Below are 13,732 nucleotides of genomic sequence, written 5' to 3'. Positions count from 1 at the left end.
AAAAAAAAAAAAAAAAAAAAAATAGAACAATATTACCAGAAATGAAGCATTCACATAATTTTCTGCTCTGTATTTATAATCAGACATTAATTAAAATGGGATTTTGAAAGTTTGTGTCCTATTGAGGCCATAACAAAATAAACAGCTAAAAAAATACAGATTTATTATCTTACTGTTCTGTAGGTCAGGAGTCCAATACAGGTCTCACCAGGCTGCAGACTGCATTCATTTCAAGGGGCTCTAGGGGACAATCCACTGCCTTCTCATTTGGGCTGTTGACAGAATTCACTTCCTTGAAGTTTAGGACCAAGGCCCTGTTATGTTGCTGGCTATCAGCCAAGGGCCAGTCCCAGTTTCTAGAAGGTGCTGCAGTGCTTGGCTCATGGCCCCCCTTCCTCCACCATCAAAGCCATCAACAGGGGGGCAAGTCTCTCATGTTTCAGATCTCTCCTCCTCCTTCTGCCATCCCCTCTCTGACTCAGATGGAAAAAGTTCTTCCTTTTTAAGGACTCATTTGATTGGACTGAGCCCACCCAGAGAATCCACAAGAATGCCACCAACTCAAGGTCCACATCCTGAATTACTTCTATAAAGTGCCTTTTGCAAGTAAAGTAGCATAGAGCTGACCCTCCGCACCCTCGTGTTCCACATCCACTGATTCAACCAACTATCAATCAAAAATACTTGGAAAAATTAAATTCCAGAAACTTCCAAAAGGCAAAATAAATTTGCTATGAGCTGGCAACTATTTACATAGCATTTACATTGGTTTTATAAGTAAACTAGAGATGATATAAAGTTTCAAGAGGATGTGCACAGGTTTATAGGCAAATACTATGTCATTTTATATGAAGGACCTGGACCCAATTCCCCTTGAATACCAAGGGAGAAGTGTATTCACAGGTTCAGGGGATTAGAAGAAGGCTATCTTTAGGTGCCATTATTCTGTTTACCAATGTTAAATTGCTAGTGTTAAAGGTTCAAGAATGTAAAAGTAAAGAACCAAACACGGTATGTTTTTTTAAAGCCAATACTAAATCCTAAACTCTCTGTCTTTCATCACTTGCAACCAGAAGAATTTACAAGACTCTTATGAAAGATTAGTGAAAAGCAGCAAAATATCTGGCAAATTCATATTTTAATAGTTATGTTTGTTTTTATTTAAATCATTGTTAGGTAAAATTTTATAAATTCATGTTGACCAATATTTGAGAGAAACTTTATCTGTAAATTTTTGATCACCTTCTAATTGATTCATCTTTTATGCTTTTGAAAAAAATTATATGGAAAATAGCAATTTCAGGTAATGCTATTTTAACTGAGACATTAAATCAGAAAACCAAGAGTAAATACATGTAAGAGATACCTGAAGGAAACTTGGGAACCATTTCTTGTAATTCTGCTTGTATTCTAATTCACTGGTAAATCCATTATCGTGATTTAATCTGAATTGTTATTAAAACAATGATTTTGCAATTAAAAAATCATTGTTAGGTGAAGATAAATGTAGTCGGCACTTTGTGCTGTTTTAACTTCTTAATGAATTCCCATGTTACTCAAAAGTCCCATTCTGAGATCATTAATGCAGGAAAGAAAGTCCTCAACAAATAAGGTAATTTAAACATGATTCAGGTATCCAAGTAGGGCTGGCCCCGGGTTGGACCAGCCTTGAAACTGAAAGTACAAAAAGACTTCATAAACTGTTAAAAATGGTATAAATATACTGCTGTTTGTTGATCATTATTATAATGATGACCAACATTGTTATAATAGCAGATAATGATGTTTGTTTAATCAATGTAATGATATATTGATTCTTATTAGTTCAGTTAATTGGAAAATGGGAGCTACTTGTCCCAAATTTGAGGACAGCTAGCGAATTCTTCACTCTTCCTATTCTCACCTATGACCAGATGTTTCAAACTATTGTTTTTCATATCAGAGACGGAAGGGGGAATATACCAAAATAACTTGTAGACATTTTAAACAATATCTACTTATTAGATATATTATATCCTCCAAATATGGATGAAGGGCATCCAACCAGAGAGCCACTGTTTTATGTAATGAGTTCATTGACGCTTCTACTTACCAGCTAATTCTCACATATTCCTTCCTCCCAACTCAGTTGTAACAGATTATTCAGTAAGAATAACCATGATCATACGTCCCATTACATGGCAAGGATTCTAAGGACTACAGTAAAATGTGCGAAATAATTTATTTGGAGTTTGTCAAGAGCTTAACACAGTTACTCCATCAGTCTTCTCGTGCCCTTGGAATGGGATTTACGCTATTGGCTCCCAGATTCTCAGGCCTTGAGACTTGGACTGGAATCACACCACCAACTTTCGTGTGTCTCCGGCTTGCAGATGGCAGAATGTGAGACTTAACCTCCATAATCACACGAGCCAGTTCTTCATAACATATATAAATGTGTGCATATATATTTGAATTAGAAAATGGAACTTGAGGAAGGTCTTCTGAAAAAAACTAAAGGAATATTCTTCAATGGCCACATCCCTTCTCTTGCATGGCAGGAAATATGTGACAATTATTGTGTTGATACATATTTTAAATTTTTTAAAGTCATATAGGGCTGTCTTTCCAATAAGCAGCCTGAAAAAATATCACTTTGGGGGTGAAGTTAACCTCACAAATGTAAGGCTCTAATTAGACATCCATCAAGAGAGGACTGCCTAGATCCCCGTTAATTAAAAACGGCGTGAAAAGGGTGATGATAGATGGAATGTCTACCAAAATTTTGCATTAAGTGATCCCAATGCTCTACCAACTCCTCAAACTTGTAAAAGGACCACAATGGATTCACTCAGTTTATGTTAGCTTTGGTAAGTTTCTGAATGGGGAAAAATAGACAATTCCTTCAGCACTAGTGCCGATTAAAATGGTGAAAGGCAAAAGAGGGGTTATGAATCTGAGTAACAGGAGGACCAAGCTCTCTTGGCACAAAACCCAGCAGAAGACTGGAGCCAGTTTGCATCAGCATAAGTGAAACAGCCTGGTGAAGGTTTGCTGGGATTGTGGACACTGGTATGCAATGTACTTCCATGTATTAATGTAACAATGAAAAGTTAAAGGATAATGAATTAGAGGGATATGGTGATATGATTGTAAAAATCAGGATTTAAAGTAGGAATTTTTGCTGTAGTTTTCAATTAATCTTTATTATAAGACATGAAAGTAGTAATAGGCACCCTGAGGATCCTCAGCCTTCCAGTCATAATCCTCTTTGTCTCCATTATGTCCTAGCGACCCGATTTACTCTTGGGAATTGGGGTCAATACTCCAGCCAGTAGTAAACCTTTATTTTACCCAAGTGCTCAGTTGCATAAGGAGTTCAGAATGGCCAGGTGGCAGTTCAGTCTTCCAATTCAGTGGAACCACTGCTGTGTCTCATGGTGGAAACATTCTCTCCTTGGGGTCTAAAACCTCCTAACCAGCAGAGCTCAGAGTTTTCAAGATGAGAAACAAAAATTCTGTGAGTGTGTTATTAGAAGTAAAATGAGAGCCTCATTACCACTTCTACCCCTTGATTACCAGCCCCTTGTATTCTGGATTTGGGGGAGACAGTATCACACAATAGTTGGTTCAAAGACTATGTTAAGTTTTTCAAGACAGAATCTTAAGCTTTCAGGTTGTTGTCTCCCAACAAGTGCTGTAACTGATCTGTCAATAACCTGTACACTCTTCAGCTGGACCAGCCATTTCTAGGCGATAGGATATGAGGTGATACCAGTTAAGTACATGGCCATGAGTCTATTGCTACACTTTTTTTTTTTTTTTTTTTGCTGTAAGTGAAGTGTTGTGCTCCCCAGTCTTGTTTGCTCTTGTTTCCTCTTCATCCCACTGGTGAAGTAGAGAGTCCTGCTCTAGAGTTCTGGGGATGGCTGAACACAAGACACTCGATACTGGATGGATAAGATGGACGATACATTATTAGTCACATATGTTCACAGCCCAGGGAGGAGAACACAGCATGCCCTGTAGGACCACACAGGGGTTGCATTCAGAAGCAGAGTGAACACCTGCTCAGCTGGCAGAGAACTGAAGCTGGTTAGGTTGACGACTGGGTGGGATCCAGGTGGTCTGGCTGTTATGGGAACTAGCCAGGTGGGAGACACTCCTGCTATGGGGGAGCATATCTGGCAAAAGCGGGGGGGGGCTCACAGTTAGGCCTTCGGGGCCCTGTGAGGCTCAAAGATGTTAAGACAGCACAAAATTTTAGGACTTATGATACGTCTCCCCAGTGGTACTTGAGGTATATTTTAAAATAATGCCCAGAGGCTCTTGTTTTTATTTCAGCTCCATTTTAGAGGTGTTCATTCCACTGCAACGACTTATTCTCAGTATCTCTCTCTCTCTCTGTCTCTTTGTCTCTCTCACTCTCTCTCTCCTTCTCCCTCTCCCTCTCCTTCTCGTTTCCTTTCTCTCTTTGTAGAAATATATATACTTGTAGAAATACGTACTTTTTATATTTTCACATGGAAAAAAATATTTTTTAATATTATTTATATTTTAGGCAGAAAGGTTGATAAGGAGAAAATGGGGTCATCCATCTGCTGGTGGCTGGATGAGGCCATGGAGTAAATGTACAGAAACAAAGAACTGTAGAATTGGGAGGCAATGGTCCGAGATTGGTATCTTGGAGTTTGAGATTTCAGAGATTGAGGAATTCAGTGTAATGGCAAAATCCAGTTATAAAAATGGAGGAATGCAGGTGATACTCATTGATAGTAAGATTAAGACATTCAAATTTTAGCATCTTTTATAACTCTATTTATATAGATAATAAAGTTTCCCATAATGATTGAAATTCTTAGGATGAAGCAGGAGACCGTGAACCACTGAAAAATCTTTATTAAATGTATCTCCAGCGATTTTCATGTTTTCAAATTCAGTAAAAACTCCCCCATCATTGTCTTAATGTTATGCTCTATGGCAGTTGTTTACTTCTTTCTTGAAACTCAGCTGGGCACTAAATAACATAACCAAGGAAAACGTACAAGATTGTGTAATATAAGCCTTGGAGAATTTTTATCTGAAACCAAAAGAGAGTGCAAATTGGGAACAAAATAACACCATCCTCAACAGCAAATAAGAATGAGCCTGTCCCTCCAGCCATGCATCCCTCACCCCTGGGGACAGGGAAAGGAGGAGGTGCAGGCTCACTTGAAAGAGACTCCTCAAGTAAAAGTCAGATTTATGTTAAGATGAAAAGTACAGCGTTTTTAGTTCGGAGGAGAATTTTTTTTTACTTCTTATTTAAAAAATATGTACGTATTAGAGAATGCAGTTAAAGTTTATAGCAAGCTTGTGACTGTGAGAGATAAGTCTGGAGGATGGAATAACCGTTGAACTGGGCTGAGTTCAGTATAAGGGCTTATGTTTCTGAACAAGGACAGGACAGGGATGAGAAACATAATGGAATTTACTATGGCTATATTTTCACCTGGAAGTTTTTTGTTAAATCTATGCTGGTACAGACAGAGGTACTACGTGTTATCTGAAACTCTAGAATATTCATTGTTGGAGAATATTTCCTATTGTATCAATAACTTAAGTGAGATGAAAAGTTTTATTTTTAACTTCTTTGTTGATTTTTTAAAGTATTCTTTTTCCTTTAAATGGATAAAGCAGGGCTTCCCTGGTGGCGCAGTGGTTGAGAGTCCACCTGCCGATGCAGGTGACATGGGTTCATGCCCCGGTCCGGGAAGATCCCACATGCCGCGGAGCGGCTGGGCCCATGAGCCATGGCCGCTGAGCCTGTGTGTCCGGAGCCTGTGCTCCGCAACGGGAGAGGCCACAGCAGTCAGAGGCCCGCGTAACGCAAAAAAAAAAAAAAAAAAGGATAAAGCAAAATACCTGAGGAAATCCCCCAAGGAGCCCGTAACAGGTCTATTACACCTTCTAAAACTTTGTAATTGAGATTAGGTAGTTCAAAACCAACATTCTTTTATAACAATATTAATTAACTTCGTTTGACCCATATTCCCAAGAGCTGTTCCCCTCTAAATCTCTAAGGCAAATAAGCCTATGCAAAAAATATAGTTCATCCACTGAGGAAAGAATCATTAAAAAAAGGAAGTTTTATAGAGAAATGGAAAGGGATAACTTTTTTCTTTTTTAATTCAAGTCATCTTTAATCTGGTGATGTAGAGCATTCAAGACCATTTGGTAAAGCTCCAATGGAAAGATTAATATTCTAGTAACCATGAAGGTGGAATGAAATACCAAAAACTGTACTGAGCACCCTTCACTGGCCATCCCTTGGTGAGGATGCTCAAAGGATTCTGCCTCAGACACGTCTAGATGAGTTAATTGTATGAAATTCTATATCTAAAATAGCCGAGTTACTAAATACTTAATTAACCAAAGAGACAAAACATAGCCTTCTTGCATGGGGAAAAATACTTGAGAATTGAGAATCAATGTTTTTTTCTCCGATGAATTTCTTAAGTGGAGTTCGAGATGATGTACTCTTAATACGGCTTTGACTGATTTAGTCCTGCAACGTTGTCAAGCCACTTAACACAGCTACCACATTCTCTATCTGCAGAAACAGACTGGAATTTGAGCTGTGCTGAGATCACTGGGATGTTGTGGGACAAAGAGGATTTCCAGATCGTAGAGGTGTTTGACGGCTGTTGGGGTGGAAAAGGTCAGTATTTGGTCCCTAAGGAAAGTGCATGAATGTGTATTTGGAAGTTACAAAGACAGAGTTTTCCACTCCAAATAAGAGCTTTTTATTTAGCCAGTGCAAAAGCAGGATAGTCATTTCCCAATCACTGGAGTCATCCAAGCAATGGCTGGGTGGGTATGTAGCGAGAATACAAATCAGAAGGACTCACGTTAGGGTGAGATGGTTCAGTGACCTAGTAAGGTTTATTTTATCTTTGAGAGGTATTTCTATGAGCTAGAAATAGCAACAGAAATGGCCAAAAATTGTTTTCAATGTACAATGCTTAGAATTAATTCATGCATACAGAATAATCAAAGTTTGAGCCTCTTACTGTGTCTGCACGTTAAAAACATGTTAGGAGAATTTTAAATCATCTGTTCAGCTGCCGAGATGTAAGTATACACTTTCACATATGTTTTGTTTGCTAATATATCACTTTCGTTAAATTTATTTCTCTGTGTATAGTCTCTCTGATCTGTCAATATACTTAGTGGGGTCAGATGTCAACCTGGGGGGATTCAGATTAAGTACACATTAAAAATATCCCTCAGTTACAAATTAAACTTTTCATAATTTATTGATATTTACTCAGATAAGAAACAAGTAGCTCTAAGTGTTCATCTTCTTTAAGTCCATCCCGGTCTTTTCTGAATGGAACCATATTTTTTTAACAAGAATCTATTAAATATTGTCACACACATGATTTAATTTAAACCTCACAGCAGCTCATTTTGAATGTTATAATTACCCTCATTTCTCAGATGAAGAAACTATGACTCGGTTGAAGACTTGAATCTAATGAAGATGAAAGTGATATAAACTGGGACTGGAACTCAGTTTTTCTAACTTCTCACATTAGTTAATACTTGAATCTTAACATGTGAAATATCATTTGCCAGTTGAATGACCTCGTGGAAATAGTGATATAAAATACACACAAAAATGGCATCAGAAAGCCTCTCACGGAAAGTTCACATGAGATTTCATCTGCTATTACATTTGTATACATAGTCGTGAGCAGCCATTTCTGTGGAGTCATTTACAGAATCATTTGGGAGGCTGTTGACTAGAATAAAATAAGTTAGAATATTTGAGATGGGGAAGAATGTTGGAAAAGTAACTGGTAGCAGGACTCCAAGACAATGAATGGCCCTTTTAAAGGTGTAATCCAACATTCTAATTTTTCAGACAAGAAAATTGAAGTTCAGAACATAAAAGGAGACTTTAAGAAAAGCACATCAGCTTAATCTTGTTAAAGCCATCAGCTACCCAGCTTTAGGTATGATGTGGAGCTATTTATTACCTCAGAAAAAGAACCCATGAAAGCAATCTGTAAGTGATTTTGCATTATCAGAGGCTCTAGTAGGGCAAAACCTTTCTTGTATTTTTATATTATGATAGAAACAGTGAGAACAAATATGCTATTGGAAATAAGAGTATTCTAAGGAATAGTAAGATAGCTGCACAAAGACATATGTGCAAGAATATTTATTGGAGCATTATCTGTATAAGCAAGATATGTTGATCATCTAAGTTACCAACACTAAACAACTGGCTGAATACATCACAGTCCCATCCATAGAACTGAACTATATGATCCTTCATAATGATTGTGTAAAGGAAACTCTGGGAGGTGTTAGGTGTGTCTGTGAGCGTGATGGTGATGATGATCTCCTGGGTATTTGCATACGTCCAGACTCATCAAATGGTACACATTAAAGATGTGCAGTTCTTTGTATATCAATTATACCTCGAAAAGTTGTTTTTAAGAAATGATTGTGTAGATTTCTAGTTATTGACATGGAAAGATGGTTATTATAAAAAAGAAAGAAAAAGCTGGTTACAAAATAATATGTTAGTAATTTATACTAGGTACATATGTATATAATTAGTACTTTGAAACAGCCTGGAAATATATACACCAAACTGTTGTCCTGTATCTCTAACTAGTTTAACTACAGATTATAAAATTTTTCCATTTTCATTTTCTAATTTTTTGCACTGAAAAATGTGTTTTTGTAATAGGAAAATCTTCAAATAAAAAGTGAAATAAGAAGGCAAACTCTTTATCTTGAAGGGGTCAGAGAGGAGGTGGGAGAAGGGAAATGAGGGGATTAGCTGTAACTTATTTATTAAGGAGCTAAGTAAAATCTAGACAGAGAAAGCACTGAGGTCAGTGTTCAAGAATGGGTAGTTTTAAACCTGAAATGGGGAAGTCTATGCAAAAGAACTATTTCTCAGATAGTAGGCGAAAGTACAACTTGGGTGATGTTGATGTACAGTTTTTTTGGTTTTTTTTTTTTTGCGATACGTGGGCCTCTCACTGTTGTGGCCTCTCCCGTTGCGGAGCACAGGCTCCGGACGCGCAGGCTCAGCAGCCATGGCTCACGGGCCCAGCCGCTCCGCGGCATGTGGGGTCTTCCCGGACCGGGGCATGAACCCGTGTCCCCTGCATCGGCAGGCAGACTCTCAACCACTGCGCCACCAGGGAAGCCCCGATGTACGGTTTTATGATTTCAACTGATCAAGTAAATAAAATAAGCTCAATTACCTCTACTTTACCTTTCTGTGTGTAATTTGTGAATTTTATTACATCGTGTAATGTCCTCTTAAATAATCAGCCAGATATACAATGTACATATTACATACTTCGTGGAACATGCAGGAAGTAGGATTTGGACACAGGACCTAACCTGATAACAAGATACTCATGATTTCCTTTTGATGTATCATCTAAAATGATTAATAGGAACCATGAGCCATTGTTCCTTTTCGACATTCCTGGTCTATTTCCATAGATCTTTGCCTGCTAGGAAAAGACTTTAAAAATTGGGAGACTCTGGTGATCAGCAAATATTGGAAAAAAGAAATCAACCGTTACCTCTTACTAATGGCAGGTGACCATTGTCAACCACCACAGTGAAAGAAAACTTGTTATAGAAAAGGCTAGAAAGTATTTAAAAGGGTTTCCCTCTCAGTGACTGTAAACTTCAGAATGATAGAAGTTCTAGATAAAGTATGAGTCAGTACTTTAGCACATATTTAGCTAGGAAAGTAAAGCTGGACAGGTTGAAAAGAGCAGAAATTGCATTTTATTTATTTTATTTTTTAAAAATTTATTTATTTATTTTTGTCTGTGTTGGGTCTTCATTGATGCGCGCAGGCTTTCTCTAGTTGTGGCGAGTGGCGGCTACCCTTCGTTGTGGTGCACGGGCTTCTCATTGCGGTGGCTTCTCTTGTTGTGGAGCAAAGGCTGTAGGTTTGCGGGCTTCAGTAGTTGTGGCATGCGGACTTAGTAGTTGTGGCTCGCGGGTTCTAGAGCAGAGGCTCAGTAGTTGTGGAGCAAGGGGTTAGTCGCTCGGCAGCATGTGGGATCTTCCCGGGCCATGGCTCAAACCCAGGTCCCCTGTGTTAGCAGGCAGATTCCCAACCACTGCGTCACCAGGGAAGTCCCAGAAATTGCATTTTAATGAGGAGAAATCTTAGAGTTTTTTTTTAATCCGGTCTTATCTCTTAATTTTATAGAAAAATGTGTGTCTAAATAGTATTTTGACTTTCCCAAGTTTGCACCATAATGACTTTCAGATCAAGGAATATATCCCTTGAGTCAGTTCCCAATATAAGACACTCTCCACAATACATTTTCAACAGATATTTATAAAACTACCTTCTAGGGAATTGCCTGGCGGTCCAGTGGTTAGGACTCCGTGCTTCCACTGCCAGGGGCCCAGGTTCAGTATGTGGTCTGGGAACTAAGATTCCACAAGCCACCTAGCATGGCCAAAAACAAAACAACAACAACAAAAAAAAAAAACTACCTTTGAGGCTGATTTCCTTTTTCTTGTTTCTTCAGGGAGACCTATTGTTGACATGTAACAATGGCCGTGGGGAATTGCCTCACGGTGACTGAGTTCACCCTGACTGCCTTCCCAGCCCTCCTGGAGCTTCGAATATCCCTCTTTGTGGCTCTCTTGTTGGCTTACACACTAACAGCAATGGAAAACATTATCATCATCTCCCTAATATGGACTGATAATCACCTACAAACCCCAATGTACTTTTTCCTCAGTAATTTGTCCTTTCTGGATATTTTATACACCACTGTCGTTACCCCAAAGTTGCTAGCCTGCCTCCTAGGAGAGAAGAAAAACATGTCCTTTGCTGGCTGCATCACTCAAACATATTTCTACTTCTTTCTGGGAACCGTGGAGTTTATCCTCTTGGCAGTGATGTCCTTTGACTGCTACGGGGCCATCTGTAACCCACTGCGCTACACCATCATCATGAACAGCAGGGCTTGCCTCCTGATGACTCTGGGCTGTTGGTTGGGAGCCTTCCTACCCGTGTTGGTACCAACCATAGTAGTGACAAGGCTACTCTACTGTAGCAAAGAAATTAATCATTTTTCTGTGACATTGCCCCCCTTCTACAGGTGGCCTGTATAGATACTCGTCTCACTGAGAAAGTAAACTTTCTCCTATCTGCCCTTGTCATCCTGAGCTGCCTGGCATTCACTACTGGATCCTACGTCTACATCATTTCTACCATCCTGCACATCCCCTCAGCCCAAGGCCGTCAGAAAGCTTTTTCCACCTGTGCTTCCCACATCACCATCGTTTCCATTGCTTATGGGAGCAACATCTTTGTGTACATGAGACTCAATCAGAACCAATCCCTGGATTTTGACAAGGCAGCCACTGTCCTCATTACCGTAGTGACCCCTCTTCTGAACCCTTTTATTTATAGCTTGAGGAATGAAAAAGTGAAAGAAGTGTTGAGAGAGGCAATGAACAGAATCGCGTCCCTGGTACTAAGGAAAACCTGACATGAACACTGAGTGTATCATACAATGTTTATCTTCAGCACATTCATTCTGCAAAAGTATAGTGCCATGCTGGCATGTCAGAAACCTGAGACTATGTCTGCAGGATGAGCAATGCCCACACCGAGCAGGAAGAAAATTCTGCTTATATCTGGAAAAAATTTAATCCATGTACCTTCTGGTATATTCATAGCTTAAGATCATAAAAAGTTACCTGACTGGGATTCAGAGGTCTTCAAATCTAGTCTTGGCTAACTCAGTTTATTTTCCAGGTGACTTTGACCATGTCAGAACTGATCTGAGCCTCAATGTCTCTAATCTACCAATGAAATAATAAAGTATCACTACTTGTAGTATGACATGTTAAGTTAGAGAATGTTAACTTCATGTTAGGCACTCTTGAATATTTCAGGAGACTCAGTTCTCACCTCTATTAACCAGATCAAATAAATATGAAGTGAGGAGTGAGGGAAAAAGAGGTGAGACTCAGGATGATATCAAGCCTCTGGTTATAAACCTAAGTGAGAAGTGGAGATAGTCAGTGAGATAAGGAACATAAGAAGGGAGGTGAGTGGTTGACCTATTGAATTGGAAGCTCCTGTAGGACATCCAGTTGTAAGTTGTCAGTTGGGTTATTATTTGAAGCTGAGGAAAGAGGTATGACCTAGAACTATAGGAAATCATCAAATATATTAATGATAATTAAAGCCATAGAAGTAGCTGAGATAACCAGGAGGATAAAAAATTAGATTAAGGTTGGGTGACCAATGAGAAGAAAACTCAAGAGTATGAGATCATGAAATAGGATGAAAAACAAGGGGGAAAATAATACAAGTAGCGTGATAAAGAATTAAAAGTATCTGCTGCATTTAGTAGCAGATCATGAATAACTCTGGTAAAAGTTCGATAGAATTTAGGGATAAAAGACAAAATATGTTGTAGATGTTAAGAAACAGATGCAGCATAGTGTATAGACACGAAGTAATGGAGAATTTAAATACAGACAACACTTTGCAGAAGGCTGGCTGAGAAGCTAAGCAGTATTATAATATGAAGGAAACGTGGGTTAGAAAAGGTTAGTTTCTAACAGGAAGTGTGTTTCCTTATTTAAAATATTGATTGGAGGACGACAGTAGTGGAGGAGAGAGCAGGAAATGACCCATGTGATGGGTTACCTGAGATGGTCAAAGGTGATGACAGCAAGAATATTAGAGGAAAGATTGTTGTTGGCAGAAATTTGTAAAAATACTGATAAGTAGTAATGAATGAATCCAGAAGTGGAACCATGCCAGGTAACAACAAGGTGAAAATTGTCACAGTGCCTTTTGATGAATGGCCCAAAGTGAACCTAAAGAAGATACTTAACCCCTAACTTCAGGTAGAAAATGACCAAAGAAAAGTATAACTTTAATAATGTGTGCAGATTGAGTAAATGAACTAAGTCCATCAGTGAGTAATTTAATTTGTTAATGTACACAGGCCAAAGGAAATTATTCATTTATTCATGCATTCACCAAATATTGCTTGAGTGCCTACAATGTACCAGTAAACAGAACAGACAAAATCTCTGCCCCCGGTGGGTTTAAAATTATAGTAGAGAGAGACATGCAGTAAGTAAAATATAGACAGAAATCATATAAAAGGTTACATGGTGACGAATTTATGGAGAAATAAAAAGCAGGGAAAGGGAATAAGGAGTTTGGGGGATGGAGTTTCCATTTTAAATGAGGTGGTTAAGAAAGCCTTCTCTGAAAGTTGACTTTTGAGTAAGGATTTGAAGATGAGAGTGTGAGCCATGTGGAGGATATCTGGGGAAAGATGGTTACGTCAAAGTAGAACAAAGACCCCAAGGTGTGGTAAGAGTGAGGGAAGCAAGCCCTCGTGCTGCAGCGATCAGCCGTGGAGAGCACAGGTCATCTGAGAACCTCTGCTGCCAGGTTCAAGGACCAGTGTGAACAGCGAAACGGGGAACCTGACTCACCTGCACACTGCACTAGAACTGAGACAGGCTGGGGCCTCAGACCTGAGACCCTGTGCTGCCATGCTTGCACCTGGACTAACATCTCCTCTTCTCCTAGAGCAACAAAATACAAAGAAGCTGTAAGGGACTAAAAATAACTGAGCGCACATGCAGTTGGGGCAAACTATGGACAACAAGATACAAAAAGGCCAAAAAAGAAAACCCAGCTGCCACTCTGAAGAGCTGGGAG

At 39.1% G+C, this 13,732-nt stretch overlaps 1 protein-coding gene across 1 annotated transcript; it reads left to right on the top strand.

The window, feature by feature from the left end:
- Positions 1-10,578: 10,578 nt before the first annotated feature.
- On the top strand, positions 10,579-11,525 carry LOC112396833 (olfactory receptor 6M1-like). The gene is given in 2 exon segments (XM_024740757.1): positions 10,579-11,101; positions 11,104-11,525. Coding segments are annotated over 2 exon segments (945 nt in total).
- The last annotated feature ends 2,207 nt before the right edge of the window (positions 11,526-13,732 follow it).

The sequence above is a fragment of the Neophocaena asiaeorientalis genome, unplaced genomic scaffold, assembly GCF_003031525.2.
Source record: "Neophocaena asiaeorientalis asiaeorientalis breed wild unplaced genomic scaffold, Neophocaena_asiaeorientalis_V1.1 scaffold308, whole genome shotgun sequence".
Classification (NCBI taxonomy): Eukaryota; Metazoa; Chordata; class Mammalia; order Artiodactyla; family Phocoenidae; genus Neophocaena; species Neophocaena asiaeorientalis.
Note: the sequence above shows the minus strand (reverse complement) of the source record. Positions and strands in the feature narration are given on the sequence as shown.